Source organism: Abramis brama (genome assembly GCF_963993115.1).
Source record: "Abramis brama genome assembly, chromosome: 18".
In the NCBI taxonomy this organism is placed as follows: Eukaryota; Metazoa; Chordata; class Actinopteri; order Cypriniformes; family Leuciscidae; genus Abramis; species Abramis brama.
In genome coordinates, this window is record NC_139980.1 from 17,787,737 (window position 1) to 17,808,150 (window position 20,414).

The 20,414-nt window shown below is 37.6% G+C and overlaps 1 protein-coding gene across 2 annotated transcripts; it reads right to left on the reverse strand.

The window, feature by feature from the left end:
- Positions 1-1,521: 1,521 nt before the first annotated feature.
- ddhd1b (DDHD domain containing 1b) lies at positions 1,522-19,858 on the reverse strand. Of its 2 annotated transcripts, none has more exons than XM_084090299.1 (13): positions 18,766-19,858; positions 16,965-17,171; positions 16,488-16,616; positions 13,857-14,004; positions 13,670-13,779; positions 13,456-13,562; positions 12,958-13,205; positions 10,180-10,255; positions 9,941-10,090; positions 8,518-8,582; positions 8,225-8,403; positions 5,010-5,258; positions 1,522-3,532 (listed from the first exon to the last, which is right to left on the reverse strand). In XM_084090299.1, exons 1-13 carry the CDS (start codon positions 19,532-19,534, stop codon positions 3,351-3,353), a joined length of 2,619 nt encoding a protein of 872 aa, XP_083946425.1. In that variant the 5' UTR covers positions 19,535-19,858; the 3' UTR covers positions 1,522-3,350. The 2 variants fall into 2 exon arrangements, with proteins under 2 accessions (XP_083946425.1, XP_083946426.1); XM_084090300.1 differs by having other exon boundaries at positions 16,965-17,141; positions 18,766-19,841.
- Between the last annotated feature and the right edge of the window lie 556 nt (positions 19,859-20,414).

Sequence of the window (20,414 nt, forward strand, 5' to 3'; positions counted from 1 at the left end):
TAATATTGCGAAATATTATAACAATTTAAAACAGCTTGTTTTATTTTTAAAATATTATTAATTTATTCCTGTGATCAAAGCTGAATTCAGTGTCACATGATCCTTCAGAAATCATTCTAATATGATGATTTGATGCTCAGGAAACATTTCTTATTATTAGCAATGTTGAAAACAGTTGAGCTGCTTAATATTCATGTGAAATTCACTTTGTCATATTTGTCACTTTGTTAATAGAAAGTTCATAATTTATGTCATAGCCTACATGTTAACTTTCACCGTCCAGCTAGCGGGACTCGTGGCGCTCTTTTTTGTTGCCATTTTCCCCCCACATATTTTATTAATCATCATAAATTCGGTATCATTCGAAAGCTTACAGTATCAGTATTCATCCCGTGAAAACCACTTTGAAATCAAACATTGCGTTTCCATTAAATTCTTTTTAGCGGACTCCTCCCCCATTAGTGGCGATGTCATGTTTCATATGACAAAATTTTATAATCAAAACCTTTCCTAATCTTGACAAAACACATCGTTGGAGAGGTCTGAGACTCAAGGTTCCATGTTTGGTGATTGTTTTGTGACAGAATTGTATTAATTTGTGACTGAATGAATGCATAATTTTATTTTATTTTTAAATCAATGGAATGTGGCTGTCACCCGGTGGCTATTTTTGGTACACTTAAACTTAAACAAAATCTCGTGGGAACTTAAATTTTTGTGATATCAACTTCAAATTTGGAACACAACTTGGTTAGACATATGGTTTTGGTTTTATAGCAATTGTAGATTAAATACTGTAGCCTATACAATAAAATCAAAAAAATAATAATAAAAATATAATACAAAAGTAAAGTGTAGCAATAATCTGCTGAGTGTCTTCTTTAAAAAGAGACCAACCTTAGATCTGTATTCCAAAGCATTCATGAATTAAAAACATTTCAGTTTTGTATTTTGACAGTGTATTTTCACGTCTATGATCAACAGTTAAGGGGTTCAATTTTATAATTTTCATCATTATCATAGCCCAGCTGTAAAGGCACAACAATATCTCTAATTATTCGCATGCCATTGGTGGAATAGAAAATAGAAATGTAAAATGTATAAGAAAGCGCTCAAGTGCAATTTAGGCTACCATCTTAACACATATAACAAACACTGGCCCAAAATATTATATTAGTATTAGCTAATAAAAAGAATAAAAAGAATAAAAAAAGACATTTACATTCAAATATAGTTGAGTTTTATATTATGCACAGCATTTGACATTAACAACAAAATATATGTGAAGCATTTAACCTTCCATTTTAAAAGTGTATAGTATATGCTACTGGTGACCTGTGACACACACAACCCACCAGCTCTAGTGTCTATTGTGTATTGCTAAAACTAAATGACCCCTCAGAGATGAATAAAGTTCTATTGCTTTCCATTTACTTCAAGGTCCACAACAACACTAGTTGATCCTATATATTAACTATAGAGTCAGGATTTAAAAAGTAATTCACAGAAAGAGACAGAGCAGGCGGTCGATATCAACTTTAATGAAAATCACGAGGTTCGTAAAAGAGGAACAGCTCGGCGTTCACTGAAGCTAAACATGAACAGACACGCTGGAGTCCAGTTCTAATATATATGCACATAATGCAGACCGTACCCTCTGACCACAGACCTAATGAAGATCTCACAGTTCAGTTTATTGGCACATTCAAGGGTGAGGTAAGGAGATATGTTAAGTGCTTTCCTCTTGTCATCGTAAAGGCATGGGGGTGTCGATTTTCAGGACTACTGTAAACAAATCATACAAAATGAACACATAAAACATGAACTTAACACAAAAAAAGATAGTGGTTTCAAAATGGCAAATCTTTGTGACTGTGTGGTTCTTTAGTGCAGTTTTACATTAGAAAACAGTAATGTGTTTGATATGCCGATTGCACATTGTTGGCATAAAAGAGTATGCTATATATGAAAAATGTTAAGTGTTTCAACCTGGACAGAACTAAGAGGAGATCCAGTTTTAAGGATTTTTTTTTTTTCATTTAAGCCTCTGTGGACTTTCTCTTTCATGCATGTCAAAGAATAAACTATAATTCGGTGGAGATAATCATAGCAAAGGGTGCAGTTCAAATATGCAGTAGATTTCAGTGTCTATCATGCGATTGTAGAGGAGAAACTAATGTCTCGGTGTATCAGAAAAAAGGTAGAGGGAACAAGACCGGAAATGTCTTTAAAGTAATAGTTCACCCAAAAATACCAATTCTGTCATAATTCTCCCCAATGAGATTCCAAACCCATATGACTTCCTTTCTTCAATGTAAGACTAATGGATCATTTCTTAAAGAGATTGTTCCAGTCTTCAAGCTTCAGTCTTCAAAGTTATTATCGTTAGCTAAAACTAAAACCATTAAAAAAAAAAACTAAAAAAAAACTTGTTACTTAATAAAATAAGAGACAACAGAAATAAAATAAAAAGGCAACATTTCTCATTTTCACTTTAACAAAGCACTAAATTAACTAAAATGAACTGAAGTTTTAGTTTTAGTAAATTTTACAAAACCTGTATAGACATTAAAAAATAAATAAAAAGAAACTAATATAAATGACTAAAACAAACAACAAAATTACTAAAAGTTTACCTAAAATTGAAATGAAACCAGAAAATATTACAAAAGTATATCATTTATGCCAAAATAACACTGGTCTCCATTCACTGTAATAGCATGGAAAAAAAGGGAGTACAAGTACAATTCTTCAAAATATCTCCTTTTGTAGTCACATGGATTTGGAACAACATGAGGGTGAATATATAATGATGTGGTTATGTGCACTGCTTCCATCAACTATCAACTCAATATTTGGCCACTTTTAGGAGAGATGCAGATTATTTTTTATCATCTAAATAAAGTAAACATACAAGTAATGCTTAATTTATAAAAAATCTTAAAAAGTATAATTGTTAGGCCAATAAATAGATCACATCAGATGCATTCCTCAAACCCTTCTGATTGTGAACCTCCAATTCAGCAGATTCTTGTCAGTCATACTATCCAACCACAAGTTAAGTTAATACACATCAGTCAATATGAAGAGTTTGCAACTTTGGGAAGCTTCAAGGTGTGAATTGTCCAAGCTGAAACAAGTAGGATCATTGTCATCATTTCATCGATCGAGGTTAAGAACAATCCTAGTTTGCGGATGTAGGGGAGAGAGTAAGTCTCTTCCATGGGTGTGCTTCTAAAATTAAGGAGAAACAAGGCAAGGATCCCTGACGCACAGTGAACAAGGTCTGCTAAACTAAATTAAGGGAGTGATCAAGGGTGCGAGAGTTCATATGTGTGTGTGTGTGTGTGTTATGATTCAGGGTTGTCCTCTGTCATGTCATTCGCTTCATTTGGCCTGTACATGAACGTTAGCAGAAACAAAGCCACATCGTGTGAGCACCAATAAGCTGTGTGTGACGTCACCGCTGACCAATAGCGGCTCTCCACCAGGCCCTCCCTCAACTCAAAGTCGATGCGTTTCTCAAGCTCCACTGAAAAACAGTAAAAAAAGGACACGTGTTAGGGGTCTGATGAATTTCTCTGCACAAGCGAATTTACAAATCATCAAAGATCTTTATGGAAGCCGTTTCTGCCTCCGAGTAAAAAACTATTTCATGCGACTGCGACTTTGTCGTAACTTTATATCAAACAATTTGACTTTATATCACAAATTGTAACTTTATAGTTAGCAAATTATAACTGTATCTCTCCAAATTGGGACTATGGGCCCTATCATACACCCGGAGCAATGCGACACAAGTGTTTTTTGCTAGTTTCAGCCCGACATCGTTATAATTTTTTATCATTACGTCCATTGCCACGTTGTTTAAATAGCAAATGCATTTGCGCCTATTTGCGCATCCATGGGTGTGCTGGTCTGAAAATGAGGAGTGTTCAGATGCATTGTTGGTGCGTTGCTATTTTGAGGCAGCTGAAATAGACTGCGCCATTGACCAACTGAAACCTGGTCTAAAGTAAATGGCGCAATTTTTTTTTTTTGTCATTTAAAGAGTGCGTTAGTAATGTACGCCTATAGGCGGGTCCACAATGCGCGTTCACTTTGTCCCGTAGATGGTCTACTCACGCGCTTTAACCTCGCGCACGAGCTGATCTGTTTCCTTGCTAGAGAAGCGTTCAGTTTTTTTGCATACAAATTCCGCCGTGTAAATAGCGAATCCGCCATGGCGCGAGCGCAACTGGCTTTTAAAGGGAATGGGAGATGAGACTCTGATTGGTGTATTGCACGTTACGCCCAAAACACACCCATTACTCATTAAGAGAATAGGAACAACCCTTTTAGACCATGCGCTGGGCGCGCCGACCATTTTTAAACTAGCAAACGTGGATTCGGACAAGCCCTAAGTGCACTTGCGCCATACGCATTAGACAATGCGCTGAGATCGTTATAACAGGGCCCTATATCTTCCAGTGTGATGTTATAACTAACAATTGCGATTTGCAAGTGCAACTTGTAATGTGACAGTAACTCCATAATGTAAATTTTTGAACATGATTGGATATCTAGCAATTGTGATTTTGTTTCTGGCAACTGTGACTTTATATCTTACAATTTTATATCCGCAACATAATTTCACATCTCGCAATGTTTTTCATAATTGCGACTTATATCTGGCAATTTGACTATATTTCATGACTTTGTTTCTTATAATTGCAACTTTATTTCTTGAAATTGTGAGTTTATTTTATAAAATGGGGCTATATATTTAAATTGACTTTAAATCTCAATTTAGACTTTGTATCTTGCAACGAGATTTTACCTTTGTGTTACGTGATTGCAACTTTTTATCTGACAATTTGACTTTACTTCTTATTTTAAACTATCACACAATTAGCCTTTTTTATTTAGAGGCAGAAACAGGCTTCCATTATTATAAAAAGGTTATCAATAAAAACTATCGTTATCAGAAAGCTATTAAATCAGCAGTGCACAATTTCTGAGCCACTTACAGGAGGAGTTATCCATAATGACAGAGGCTGATTGTGACATGCTGGTGTCTCCTGCCTTCTCCTCGATTTTCTCCTCAATCTTCTCCTCCGGTTTATCGTCTAACTCCACAGATCTGCCCTCTTCCCCTTTCTCACATGCCCCACCTTCTGAGTCTGATGGCTCCTCCTCCACACCCCCCACCTGTCCACTCGAGCGGGAAAATCTGGAGAACAGGATACCTCCGATGCCTTTACCTATACTTGCCGCTCCTTTGGAAAAATACACATGTATGTAGTAACTGTTACATTTTAAAGGCCTGTTCACACCAAAAGTGATAACTATAATTTAATTGAATATCTTTTTTGTCATCATATACTATACACAATTAATAATGATACTTTACTGTTGCATTGCCATCCAACTGCAAAGAACAAGTTTTTTTGGATTACAGAAAATGATTTCTTAGACACCCCATTCTGCAGGACTTGCCGATCAGCTGTGAGCACAAAAGGGGGCAATACCAGCAACCTGTTCACCCACATCCTGCGCATTTCGCCACTATACAGAGAGTAAGTTGCAATTATTTTGCTAGTCCAGAAACGGAAAATGTTACATTAACCTGTGACGCCTGATGACGCCTCTCTGTGTTGTTATATTTACATCCCTTGAGGCTTTTAGTCCAAAAGTGTGCTAATTCGGATAAAAACTTACGGATTATCATAGGTTTACTTCAAATAGCTTTAGAGAGGAATATTTTTGTGGTATTTTTACCCAAAATGTCATGTGACATACAAAATGTGATGTCAGCATTATGGAATGCTAAACTTTCACATGTAATTTGTTTCATTCATACCCAACACTGGAGGGCACATTTGCGCAGAAAGTCCACAAGTGAGAAACACATAGAAGTATTAAACTTTTGATGTTCCAGGAAATCTCTAATATGGACAAAGACATCCAGCCATCACTTTAACTGAATAAAATGCAGGTAGAGGCATTTTGACTGATTAAACATGAAGAGAATTAACACACCATTGTGACTATGGAATATGGTTTATCTGTGTTCTTCATGCTATCTTGGTTATTGTCGTCAGAATAATCTATAATGCAATGCTAATAGACAGTGTTTATCACTGTATAGAATACTATAAAATAATTTCCGCCTCATTCTGTGATAAGAAGCCACATCAGTTCAATGTGAAGGAAGAAGAAGGAACAACAGAAGGAAGTTATTTCAATCACTTGGCTGACGCTATAAAGTGATTTTGGAGTATAATATGCTGTTATTCTAATAAATTGTATTTTGATGCTGTGCTAAGCTGAAACGCTTAACAATTTAGTCTCCTCTGAATTAAATCATATAGCATTGTCTTAAAAATGTTCCATAAATCTCAGAATTTTATCATTTAATTAATTCTGACAATATGACAACAAGGTGCCAAATGTTTTATTTCAAATGAGTTTACAATATTTGAAGTCCGAAGGCTTCATAAACTATGTATTTTAATTTGGGTATGCCATTTATTGGATTTGGGTTCCAAATGGGGACTCTTTTTTACAGGTTAAGGTATAAGTTGTGTTTAAAAACTATTAATAATGAACTTGTCTCTCTCCTGGTTATTTCTTAGGCAGTGTCAAAGAAGCCAGAGAAAGCCATTGTTGTAAATGTTGTATGCAATGGGCAATGCAACAGTAGAGTGTTGTATTCATTGGCTAAAAAAAGAAAGCAAAACAAAAAATAAACAAAGTAAAGATGAATTTGACTAATAAGATATTTTTTTTTATTTTTTTTTCTAAGGTTTGTATAGATATTGTTACCGTGAATTAGTTTGGCCTCTATAACCGTGGTGTGAAAAATCTGATAACGTGATGGCCCTAATTTCACATAATGGATATTTCCCATTTGTAAATTCAAGACTCAGCAGCATTTAGTGCAACTATGGCTCTGGGGTAAAAACTATTTTTAAGTCTGTTTGTCCGTGATTTTACTGTCCTGTGGAGACCAGGGTTTGAGGGGTCCCTAAGGATGTTATAGGCTTTCCTGAGGCAGCGGGAACTGTACATATGTTCCAAGGAGGGGGAGAGGGCAGCCCATGATATTCTGGACAGAGGTGATGACCCTCTGAATTGCTTTCCTCTCTGCTACAGTCCAGCTACTAAACCCTACACAAATACAGTATGTTAGGATGCTCTCTATGGAGCATCGGTAAAAAGACACAAGCAGATTTTCAGTCAGATGGTTCTTCCAGAGTATCCTCAGGAGGTCAAATCTCTGCTGTGCCTTCATTATTAGTGCTGTGGTATTGACACTCCAATCAATGCGGACGCCCAGAAACGAGTAAGGGCTGAATGATTGTTTTATTTCTCCTGTAGTCTACGATCAGCTCTTTGGTCTTGGTGGTGTCAAGGACTCTTTGTAAAGTCAGTCGATCACGTGCAGAACTTTCCACTCCCATCGGCGCTGTTTTGGAATTGCGCTCTCACGCTAAATTTGCCCTGTTTAGTAAATCTGCCCATAGGCTTTTAACGGTAGGGGTTTTTTTTGCAGTGGGTCTATAAGTGAGGACTTCAGACAGGGCATATATATATATGAAGAGTTCAGATGCAAAAGCCTCTAAGTGCCATCTGAAATTTTCTTCTAGAATGATCATTTTTATCAAGCTTGTATATTTAAGTTCAGTAATTTCACTTAAATGACAATTAATAGGTAATCTTCATTGCCATTTAAGTGAAATTACTGAACTTAAATATACAAGCTTGATAAAAAATGATCATTCTAGAAGAAAATTTCAGATGGCACTTAGAGGCTTTTGCATCTGAACTCTTCATATATATATATATATATATATATATATATATATATATATATATATATATATATATATATATATAAATAATATTTATAAGATTTATTATCGACACTTCCTAATTGCTTTCTATTGATCCGATGCTTTGCCGAGTTGTTTCTGTTTATCGCTTTCACATTAAAATCAGATGCTTTAAACTGCAAATGCTAAGTAACTGAAGGCAGACCGCCATTATCTCGATATTTGGGAACCGTAATTAATAATAATAATAAATTTTATTTATAATGCACTTTACATTTCAGCGAAATCTCAAAGTGCTACAGTAAAAAGAGGTAATTCTACTCCTACATCACACACTATACATCCTGCACTCCCTGCAAGTGTTTTACACTTCCAGTCGTCTTTAACGATCTTCCTCTCCATCTCACCCATGATGCTGGCCTTGCCCAGATTGGTGATAGACTCGCCATAGTGTCTGCGGGGCTGTGGAGGGGAGGTGCATGGGCTCGGGAGGCTCTCCGTATCGGACACATAAGCACTTTCCTTTGACGGATTCAGTAAAGTGGGACGGATCTGGTCATACGGTGTGGGGCTGGTGGTGTTGTACCTAAAAAAAAAAATTGATAAAAAAAAACATTTCTTACTGATTACTTTATCCTTTATGATTATTAGTGAAAATAAAGGAAGAATTTCAATTTAGCTAAAGCATTGCTTTACTCACCAGTGAATCTGGACAGGTGATATATTGCTGTAATGCTTCAGGATGAGAGGCTCCAATCTGTATGCCTGCAGGAAACCATTTGTTTTTATTTAGATGTTATTCATATTTTCATATTTAGAAGTTATTCATATTTTCTGACTGATATTTGGATATTATACACCTTTAATTACAAAAAATAATAAACTGTTTATTCAAAGTAATGAAATAACATCTATATATTTTGCCGTTTTATTTTCTCTTTTTTCTCTCTCCTTTATTTGTACTTGTGTGTGTGTGTGTGTGTGTGTGTGTGTGTGTGTGTGTGTGTGTGTGTGTGTGTGTGTGTGTGTATATATATATATATATATATATATATATATATATATATATATATATATATATATATATATGCAATTCATTGGTCTCTTACTTAGTATAAGCACCTATGTCTTGTTAATAAAAAATAAATAAATACACTAACATTTAAAAATCTTATATAATTTCATACATAAACAATTATGAATAAAACAGCATCATGTATGTACAGAATAGTTTAATACAAAGAGCCGCACAAAGTCTCGAATCTCGAGACATGTTTTTTTAAATTTGAACTTCTTTTAATTTTGAACATTACATGATAGCTTTATATGCTGAACAGATTTAGGCTTTTATTCACATATAAACATTCATCGACTCAGACATAAGTTATGATAAATGGAAGCCCAAGCATGTTCGCTTGACGTGCAAGAACCAATGAGGTTCATTCTTGTGTTACGCAGCACGTTTGAGCTTCAGCAAGAACCAATGAGGTTCATTCTTGTGTTACGCAGCACGTTTGAGCTTCAGCAAGAACCAATGAGGTTCATTCTCGTGTCACGCAGCACATTTGAGCTTCAGCAGGAACCAATGAGGTTCATTCTCGTGTTACGCAGCACGTTTGAGCTTCAGCAAGAACCAATGAGGTTTATTCTCGTGTTACGCAGCACATTTGAGCTTCAACAAGAACCAATGAGGTTCATTCTTGTGTTACGCAGCATGTTTGAGCTTCAGCAAGAACCACTGAGTTTTGTTCTCAAGCAGGTTCAGTTTATCTTCTGTTTATGTTTGCTGATCAATGTTTAAATGTGAATAAAAGCCTAAATTAAATCTGTTCATCATATAAAGCGATTGAGTCTCTTCAGGAAATTTTGACTTCTTGACAAAATCTCTTTTTGGGTGAACTAACCCTTTAACATTAACCAAGATTAATAAATGCTGTAGAAGTATTGTTCATTGTTAGTTCATATTAACTAATGTTAAGAAATGAAACCTTATTGTAAAGTGTTACCAATCATTTTACTTCTAAGACAATTTTTTTTTTTTTAAATGGGCTCATAATTTATATGGACCTGTACTGAGAAATCTGATCCTAGGCTATCTTTATACTCCAAAAACCATCACTCACTACAGGATCAGTGGGATGGAAGATGTTGAAAAGCCGCTGGCAGATATATTTAGGTAGGATGTTGTCCTGCGTTCCGTCGGTTCCAGGACGGACACCTCGCAAAGCCAAGAACACAGCCAGAGGAGATCCCATGCAGAAGAAGTTCTCCACCTACAACCCCAAATCACATGGTTTATTACAAGAAACTTACACAAACAGATGGTGGGAAGGAGAAGAGAAGGTTATTTATACTAACGTACCTTGAATTTCAGGGCTGGAGAGGGTCTTGAGGATGAGGTTTGGACATGCTGAAGCTTATCTTCCAAATCCCTCATTCTGCAAATGAATATTAAATTAGATTTTTGGAGAGGAAAAGTACACACACCAGATTAACAGAGGGATGGTCATTATGGAGTAGAGTGCACACAAAACTAAAAACCTTTAAATAATACATAACCCATTGAATGCATCGGAAACAACATGAGAACTGTAAAATCAATGCAACTGGCAACTGAACAAATGGATAATACATTAAGAACTAACAGATTGTAAAAGATAATCTTTAGAAATGTTAGTGTATCATAAAGCCGAAATTAAAATTAAAATAACAATAACAACGACTTTTACATTTTCTGAAGAAAACAAGAGTGGTCTTAGCCTGTGCAAAACCGACGGCCACAATGCAAGAGTGGATGGTTATTATACATTGTTAAACAGATCCTGAGGCAGGGCTGGGAAACTCTGGCCTACAACATTTACTTTCCAGTAGAGTTTAGCTCTAACCAACAAACACACCTGAACAAGCTAATCAAGGGCTGCGTCCCAAAGCTTAAAAGCCTTCGGAGGATGCATCAAGGCACGTCCGAATCCAACGTTAGCTTCACTTCCTGTCTCCTGAGATACAATCATCTGATTGATTTTTAAGGCTGCCTTTGATATCCCACAATCCTGTGCGTTCCATTTCGTGACAGTTAAGCTAAAAAACAAAGATGGTGTCTGAACATTGCATTTGCTTGTCAGTTTGTGTGTAAATGTACGTTTTTGATCAACATTTTGATCAATATCACTTTTGATGTTATTTCTAAGCAAAAAAAAAATTTGCTTAGTTATCATCAAAGCTCTCTCTGTTTAGCTCTAGATCATTAAACCATAACGCTGTCTCAGAAGCCTGTCCGAAATCACTTTCGTGAGGTAGCTTCGTGTGCAAACGCAGCCTGCGAAGTCAGTGCCTGATAGGACAGAGAGGCAACAAGTCAGCTGCCTAAGCTTTCGGATGCAGCCAGGGTCTTCAGAATTACTAGAAAGCTACAGGCAGGTGGCTTTGATCAGGGTTGGAGCAAAAACTCTGGAAGACAGTGGATCTTGAGGGTCGGAGTTGCCAAGCCTTGTGCTCTGAGTGGATGTTAGCATGTTGCTATGTAGTTGCTACAATGTTGGTAGTGATTGTTAGTGTGTTGCTAGTGTGTTCTGGGTGGATGTTAGCATGTTGATACTGTGTTCTGAGTGGTTGTTGGGTTACTTGCTAGAGTGTTCTGGGTGGATGTTAGCATGTTGCTACTGTGTTTGAGTGGTTGTTGGGTTACTTGCTAGAGTGTTCTGGGTGGATGTTAGCATGTTGCTACTGTTCTGAGTAATTGTTGGTTACTTGCTAGTGTGTTCTGGGTGGATGTTAGCATGCTGATACTGTTCTGAGTGGTTGTTGGTTACTTGCTAGTGTGTTTTGGGTGGATGTTAGCATGTTGATACTTTGTTCTGAGTGGTTGTTGGTTACTTGCTAGTGTGTTTTGGGTGGATGTTAGCATGTTGATACTGTTCTGAGTGGTTGTTGGGTTACTTGCTAGTGTATTTTGGGTGGATGTTAGCATGTTGATACTGTGTTCTGAGTGGTTGTTGGGTTACTTGCTAGTCTATTTTGGGAGGATGTTAGCAATGTTGATACGGTGTTCTGAGTGGTTATTGGTTACTTGCTAGTGTGTTCTGGGTGGATGTTAGCATGTCAATACTGTGTTCTGAGTGATTGTTGGTTACTTGCTAGTGTGTTCTGGGTGGATGTTAGCATGTTGATACTGTGTTCTGAGTGGTTGTTGGGTTACTTGCTAGTGTGTTCTGGGTGGATGTTAGCATGTTGATACTGTGTTCTGAGTGGTTGTTGGGTTACTTGCTAGTGTGTTCTGGGTGGATGTTAGCATATTACTAGAGTGTTCTGGCTGATTGTGAATGTGTTGCTAGAGTGTTGTGAGAGGTGGTTAGCATGTCATCTGAATGGTTATTGTTAAACTGTTGCTTTGCGATTGCTGAGAGGTTGTTAGTGTCTTATAAGGGCGTTCTGAGTACATTTTGCTATGCTACAGGCACCTACAGCTGTACATACTGTGAATACCAGAGAACTTTCTCCTTGTTTTTTCAGTATTTACATATGACGTATTTCTGCCGACTGACCAACCCAGCGATGCTAAGCATTTGTGAATTAATCATTCACCTGAGTCGGTTCTCTCTTTCCAATAAGTTGGCCAAACAGGTTTGCAAAACAGTCTGAATTGATTCGCATCCACTGTCTCACTGAATCATCTAAAGCGGTTTCTCAGTCAGTAAAACAGACAGTATTGAGAACACAGAAAGCAAACAGCAATGGATGAAGTGGATGTTCACCTACAAAAAAAATAACCTAAAGGCAACTTTTTGTGTCCGCCCGCGCTGTTATTCTGAACATGTACTAGATGGATGTCTGGGACCATTTTGTTGATTTTTCCATTTTTGTGTTTCAACATATTTAAAATGTGTCTACAGAGTGTCATTGATAATTTAGTCTGAAGAGTCTCAAGTCTTATAAAAGTGCACAATAGTTACATAAATACTAGACATTAGCAGAGTTGCATTTTTAATGAGCATATATTGAATTTTTGAACTTTTTAGTGTTGTTTTTCCATGTAGAAATCCTGCAGGAACCACTATGCTAGAGTGCTCTGCATGGTTGCTTACATCCTTTTCTTAATTTCATGAGAGTGTAGAGTAGAGTGTAACTATAATTAGTTGTAAACCTTAAGCATGTCATACGAAGATCCTCCAGTAGCTGACGCTCTTGTCTGCTTACATCAGCCTCCACAGCATCTGCCACGTCTTTGTGAACAAAGCGCACAGGGTCCCACCCTGTCATGATGTCAAAGGTGATGACACAGCCGAGTGAGTGGGAGACGATGGACACCTTTCCTTTCTCTGCAAATTCTGGGTTGCGCTCGCAGAAGAGCATGTAGAGTCGGTTCAACTCTTTGGTCAGACCCCGGGTGATCTGAGGATGCAAGTGCAGAGAGCGTGAAACGAACAAGTGTGACACTTTATTTGTGCACTAGAAAAGAGTGGGACAGAGTGTGCGTCTGTGTATGAGTGGGACGTCTTTTGAGCTTTAAAGTATACTTTTTTTTATGTGCTTTCACATCAGGAGCCCAAATATAATGCTTTAAAAATCTTGTATGTGGGTTAGAGAGCTGAAAAAAAGAGCAAAATTAATGAAAGTGTAGAGAACTATAGATGTAAATCACCTCATCCCTGTACAAAGGGCTTGTGTAGTACATAATGTCCATTGCACTGCTGTTCAGCATGTCTCTCAGACCTCGCACTTTGTCTGGAGTAATGGAGTCCACGGTGTCTGAAAAAGTAGACTTTATTATAAATAAACCATAATCATGTCTATCACTGATAATAGTTTTCAAACATAATGCACTTTATATTTTTAGCATTGACCATAGGCAATACCTCCATCAAGGGCGAGTTTAGATCGCCATTCCACAGGAAGGAACTCAACGTGTTCATTTGTTCGGTCAGAAAAATGCTTCTCCTCCATCTTGCGGGCAGCATCACGCATCCTAAACCGTCAATGAAATGCATCAGTTTCAGGACTAGATGTTTTTTGCAGACTCAGCTGTGTGATTTGTGGACTTACATGCTTGTATTTCTAATGATCCGCCCCTGATCCATCTTTTGGCCAATCCCATGTACCACAAAGACTATGTGCGTTGTTTCAGGGGGCGTGTCCTCTAGAGCCGCCTCCTCCACGTAACCTCGGTGGAGACGCGTCCCACTACTGGAGGCTAACCAGACATGCTAAATTGATAACCATGCACTTTATTTTATCTTTAGTTTTAACAGTGAATTCCCTTGTGAAAAAGAAGCGTACTTAACTGTATTGAATGAACAATCTTAAAAGTTTTTTTTTTTTTTTAACTATACTTGCAGATAATATAATATTAATTAATTCAAATAAAAGGCTGCTTAAGTGTACTTTAAAGAGATTTTTAAAATGTGCACTTTGTAATAATATTGAATTAAAAGTTTTGAAGTGTACTTCTTTTTCACAAGGGTTAATTCACTCAAAATTGAAAATGATTTCATCATTTACCTCATGTCGTTCCAAAACCGTTAGACTTTCGTTAATGTTCAGAACACAATAGGGGTGGAACAGTACACAGAAGTCACGGTTCGGTTCATACCTCGGTTCAGACATCACGGTTCGGTACGAGTTCGGTACAATGGATGGAAAAGCAAAACAAAAATGTAGAAGGCAATTCTTTTTTTATTGTGCATGTCTCAGGCTGTACCACCAAAGGAAAATAAGCCTTGTATTTTTTAAATAAGTTTTATTAATAAAGTAAAGGCATAGAACCAGTTTATTTGTAGTGCTTTGACAATAGTTTTATATAATTAGTTTATTAATTAAATTAATAAAAAGACCTTGAGATATGTTTGGTAATTGCACCTGAATGAATTTAAAATTTATTTGCTATATTTCAGGTCAATATATTTGTTTTCCTTAAAATTTTAATTAAAACTAACTTCATTCTCTTCTGAATTATAAATAATTTATTTATGTATAACATAATACTACCATTAAAAACACATTTGATTTTCTTTTTTAATCAATGTAGAATGTGTAACTTAAAAATAAACGGATTAGTGCTCTGTTTGAGGACAAGAAATGAAAAGCAATGCAATATGATGAATGTCCAAAAGATGGCACCCACAGACTGTTTTTAAATGGGGTTGGATAAATATTTTTTGCTTTTAAAAAGTGTGTGTGATTTTGGTTGGGTGACAGTTGTAGGTTACAGCTTGACAAAAGCACAATGTTGTGTTTTATTGCGAGTGTACACAAATATAAGTTAACACTTTGCAGTTTGAATGATGTCCTGTATGAACAAAATGACGGAGTATGTTTTTATGTTTCCACTGTTCGATCGCGCCCGCGCCTCTCTCTCTCTCTCTCTCACACACACACACACACACACACACACACACACACACACACACCATATATTCCAGCATTGCAAATCTTGACATCGCAGCCTGTTCATTATAGCCACGGAGCTTCAGAGCTAAGGCGGAGCTACAGATTAGGTGTCCCTAAAGAACCCCTTGTATCTGACAGTAGTTCCGCATTACATTAATTAATTTGCACGCGAGTTTTATTTATTTTTATACCATGTATTCTCTGTGTATATTCATGCACCGAACCGCAACGCCCGTACCGTTTCGGTTCAATACGAATACATGTACCGCTCCACCCCTAGAACACAAGTAAGGATATTTTTAATGAAATCTAAGAGATTTCTGTCCCTCATTGACAGTCTATGCAACTACCACTTTGACGCTTCAGAAAGTTCATAAAGAGATTGTAAAACTAATCCATATGAATCGAGTGGTTTAGTCCAAATTTTCTGAAGAGACAAGATCGCTTTATATGATGAACAGATTTAATTTATTCACATATAAACATTGATCAGTGAACATAAAGAGAGGCTTAACCGAACCTGCTTGATGCGCAAAAACAAACCTTTCAACTTTCAACTTTCAATTAATCTGTTCATCATATAAAGCGATTGTGTCTCTTCAGAAAATTTGGACTAAACCGCTCAATTCATGTGGATTAGTTTTATAATCTCTTTATGAACTTTTTGAAGGGTCAAACTGCTAGTTGCGTAGCTATCAATGGAGGGACAGAAAGCTCTCAGATTTCATTAAAACATCTTCGAAGAAGAACGAAAGTCTTACGGGTTTGGAAGGACATGAGGGTGAGTAATTAATGACATAATTTTCATTTTTGGGTGAACTAAACCTTTAAAGACCACATACAATTTTAAATGTTTTTATTTTGGCTTTTAGTCCATGTCTATTTGTTTTGAAATCATGTGTATGCTAGTGTACTCCAATAATGTACTTTAAGCAGATCCATGAATTAAAAAGTTAATGTCTTTCTCTTCATTTCATGTGAGAAAAAAAGACTCAAAATATTGATGACTCATCTTGCACACAACTTTTTGTCCAATCGAACTAGCAAGTAGTGAATCATACTGAATCTACACTTTTATATTGCAGAAACAGTAAGAGTAAATAGTATGCCAGTATGTTATTTCGAGTTTAGCCACTTGGCCTATTTAATAAATCGGGCCTTCAGTATGTCCTTCCCAAGAAAATACAAAACATAACATAGAACACTGAACTCATCAAGCCATTTCATGTGGTCTACAAGAAAACAACACCACTGAGAAAGTACTTACTAATCAAGGGTGTTACAAACCTTTTGAGAACCCCAGTTTCTGAGTGACTGTTCGTGCAATCTTAGAGGTGGTGGCATCGCTGTAAAGGTACACTTCATCCACGCTGTGCCAGTCCACATGGCTACGGCTCAGTTTCAAACTGTGAATGGCTGAGTGAATTAAGAGCAGAAGTCAAACAGGTCTGTTTCAAATTACCTGAGTGTTAAGTAATCTTAAGTGGTCTAACTAGATCAGTTCATTTCAATTAAGGGTAATTTTAAGTATTTGCAAACACAACTGAAAATCGATACCAGTAGGCTATATACAAGTCAGTTTAACTTAGTTCAAATGTATTATGGGACAAACAGGATGTCTGGGTTTGGGATGTAGCACATTCATGACTGTGCCTCTGGGTCAGCTGAACTAAGCTTCAATGTTAAGTCGATCTTTTTTGTGTGCTTGACCCCTAGTACAAAGCCTCCCTAACCCTGAGTCCTATTGGTTCCATGGACTGTTACCATCTTTGCTGTCCACCGTGATGGCCACCGATTCCGTGTCGAAGGTGTCTTTCATCTGCTGGCCTCGGAAACGGGCCAGGTGGTCCAGTTCAATGAGGTCACTGTCCTCTTCCTCCAGAGGCAACCAGGTACCGTCCGTAAACCACTGGCCTCTCATGACCGGGATGTGGTCCTGTTCTGTAAAGACAAGCAGTCCGAATTGTTGTCCTAAAGCAACAATTCATCTGACTTAAGCACACTGTACGTTTTTGGTTTACAATTGTTTTTCCTAAAGAATTTCTGTTGTCGTGGGGTAAAATCACGAGTCTTTGCTCACCTAGCGTGTCATGTTCACAGATGGCGATTTTAATGGTCTTTGGGATGAAGCTTAGCCTCAGACAAATTTCGGGCAGTGTCAGAAAATTTGGGTCACATTCCTACAGCTGTTTTACGGCTCATGTCCACTGAAGAACCAATATAAAGGTGTCTTTCACGGGTCGAGACGAGAAGCGAAGCGCCATGCTATGCCTGTCATATGGTTTAGCAATCATTTGGTAATTCCTATAGTTTTGTTTATATAGAAGTGAGGTTTATTGTATTTGGTCTGTCTATAGTCTGTGGAGTAGCATTCAAGTAAGTTTATCATTTTACTTGGTAACTTGTAATGACAATAATAAATGACTTGACTTGAAGATGCGGTCACATTTACCCTTGTTCGGCGAATTTTACCTTTGTTTGAGGATTAGGATACATAACACATTTTTGCGTTTCACGGTTTTGTGTTTTTAGAATGTCGTGTCATGCGCTAGACGCTGCAAAACACGCGAAAGCGAGCGCCTCGGATAAAGACGTCCATCTAGTGCGTTTACATTGAAAAACAATGGAAGAGTAACGCACTGGAATGTAAAAAATGCGTTCTGTGTGAACGTCCACTTAGATAATACCCGTAATGTGTTATTTGCTGAAAGCCACATTCGAACATTGACGTAAAATCTGGCACAATTCATCTTCCAGGGTCAAGTTTGGATATGGAGCTTAAATCTGATTTGAGAGCTACTGCAAAGATTTTTGGCAAAAAAAAAAAAAGACTTAAATTTCAGTTTTTGTTTCTCACCAGTGTTGGGTGTAATAAATTACTAATTAATTGAATTACTGTAAATTACTTTTCCCTTGAAAAGGTAAAGTAAGGAATTACTCTTTCAGTAATTTAAATTACAGTTAGCCTACTTCTGTTCTGATGTAATTGCATTAAATACGGTATAGACTAGAACAAGTCTATATAAAACAATAGTGGATTTAACATCAAAATGTAAGGTTAAAATGTATGTTTTTAATGTAACCTTCTCCCTTTACACACTCTGGTCAGTTTAAGAATAATTTATGCAGTTGAATATTGTTTATTAGAAATAATCAAAAGTGCACTTTCATGTCTATCCTTGCATTGTTTAACTAAAGTAATTAGTAATACAATCCAATAGGCTACTTTATAGATAATAGTAATAAAAAGTAATAAAACTGTTGATGATGTATAGCTATAGTATCAATTACTTTTTTAGAGTAACTTGCCCAACACTGCTTCTTATCGTATGGCTTCAGAGAAGATTTGGAGTATTTCCAATTACTTTTAGGATACTTTTATGGCGCTTTGTCAGCCGAAAAGTAGGATGTACTATCGTTGTAACTTGTATGTATAAGAAGAACTAGCCTACATGAACATTCGGCAAAACCTCTCTTTGTTTTCCAAACACCACATAACAAATATGTTTGAATTAGGGCATCTTGTTTGTTTTCTTTAATGCAATAAGATTGTAAAAACACTCACGGTTCCAGTATACAGGATAACAGTCTTTCCCTTTAATGTCCACCTCGTAGAGTCCTCCACGGACACACACTGCCTCCACATTGATGCTGTCCGACTCCAGCTCCGTCTCGTCCGTTGAGCAGCATCCCGCATCCGAGCTCTCGTGTCCCGGCGCCAATGCTGCTGCCGCCGCCGCGGACTGTCTCCGGACCGCCGGCTCTTCACATTCTGACGGAGACTCGAATAAATCCTCTGCCTCTTCACTGGCATCCCTCCGTTTGACCTCGTTCGGGTTAAGCTCGCAGAATTTGCGATAAGCCAACTCGATTTTCAGAGAATCGTGTCCAACAAACGGTTTCCAGGTCCTCTTGTCCTCTTTGTAGAACCAGCGCACCTCTTCGGGTCCGAGTTCCGTTACAACTTCCCCGCGGTGCCGCGAGCTGTTGGAGCGGTTGCGCTTTTTCGTGGTGACGTTCCCGTCGCTCTCGCTGTAGTTCGGGTCGCTGGGGATGTCGAGATAATCCGAGTCCGGATCAGAACCGAGACGGCCATGATAGACGGGGAAACCCTCTTCCACCAGGCCTAGCATCAGTTCGCGTTGGCCTAGGGGAAGCGGCAGATGCACTTCTATGCCCGACTGCACCGCATTCATCCCGTCGTGTATCGCGTCGCCCGTGGGCTCGTCAAAGCAAGACGTATACGAATCATCCATCCTTCCCCATTCATTCCCGCTGACATTTTCCCTGCTTTCCGAAAAACTCAAAGACGTGTTGTCCTGACAAGCGCTCATCGCTGTCAACGCTTTCTGGAAAACAGCAAACGGAGCGATTTCAGCAGCGGTCAGCTGATTATGATAACAAATCTAACGATGTCAAAACCTCTCCTTCCTCCGGCGCGACCAAAGCGGCCAGCATCTGTACAGATGCGTCAATCACAGACGCCGAACCTGAAACGCCATTGATTAAAAGCGAATTCACGCTTACAGTCCTAAACTTATAGGGCGGACACGCCAACCTGTTCACTTTCCATTAATATGCCGCCTGTATTTCTCCCTGTAGTGGTGGAGCCCCTCTGCTCAGTAGCGACGTCCGATGAGTGAACGGATCTTTCTGTTGAGTCGGATCTTGCTGTTCACAGAATCAGTCTGAACGAGTCGTCAAACGATTCATCTAGTCCGAGCGGTTCTCGAATCCATCAACTGTTCAACCGTGAATGTTTTCGAAAAAAAAATAAAAAATAAAAAATCAGAGCTGAATGGAATATACCTTGTGTAATATGGCTGATGAAATATGAGTAGGCCTATTATTAGGATGCTACTTAATGCAAACTGTATTCTAAATAACTGTTTTTATGTGCATGATACAAATTACAACCTTATTAAACCTTAAGCGTATATGCAATTTGTGTTTAAGTGTACAAATGTTAATTTAGTACACGTAAATAGGCCTCTGTACTTTCTGTAATAACTATCATGAAACCTTGTGTTTATTTTGCCATTATTCAGTTATAATGTGGTGTGAGATACAGACATATTTATTTATCAATGAAAATGTTCAATTTCAGTTTTATGGAGAAAAAAAACTTCACCGAATATTTTAAAGGGAATGAAAAGTGTTCTATTTAATTGTTTTACTGAAATATTTCTGAACAATTTTCACATTCATAAATGT

Coding starts and splice junctions, on each gene's coding strand:
- ddhd1b (XM_084090299.1), bottom strand. CDS start 19,534: ATGAGCGCTTGTCAGGACAACACGTCTTTGAGTTTTTCGGAAAGCAGG. Junction 8,404..8,517: donor TCACCTGTCCAGATTCACTG/GTGAGTAAAGCA, acceptor TTTTTTTTTTAG/GTACAACACCACCAGCCCCA. Junction 3,533..5,009: donor CATTATGGATAACTCCTCCT/GTAAGTGGCTCA, acceptor ACTGTTTTTCAG/TGGAGCTTGAGAAACGCATC.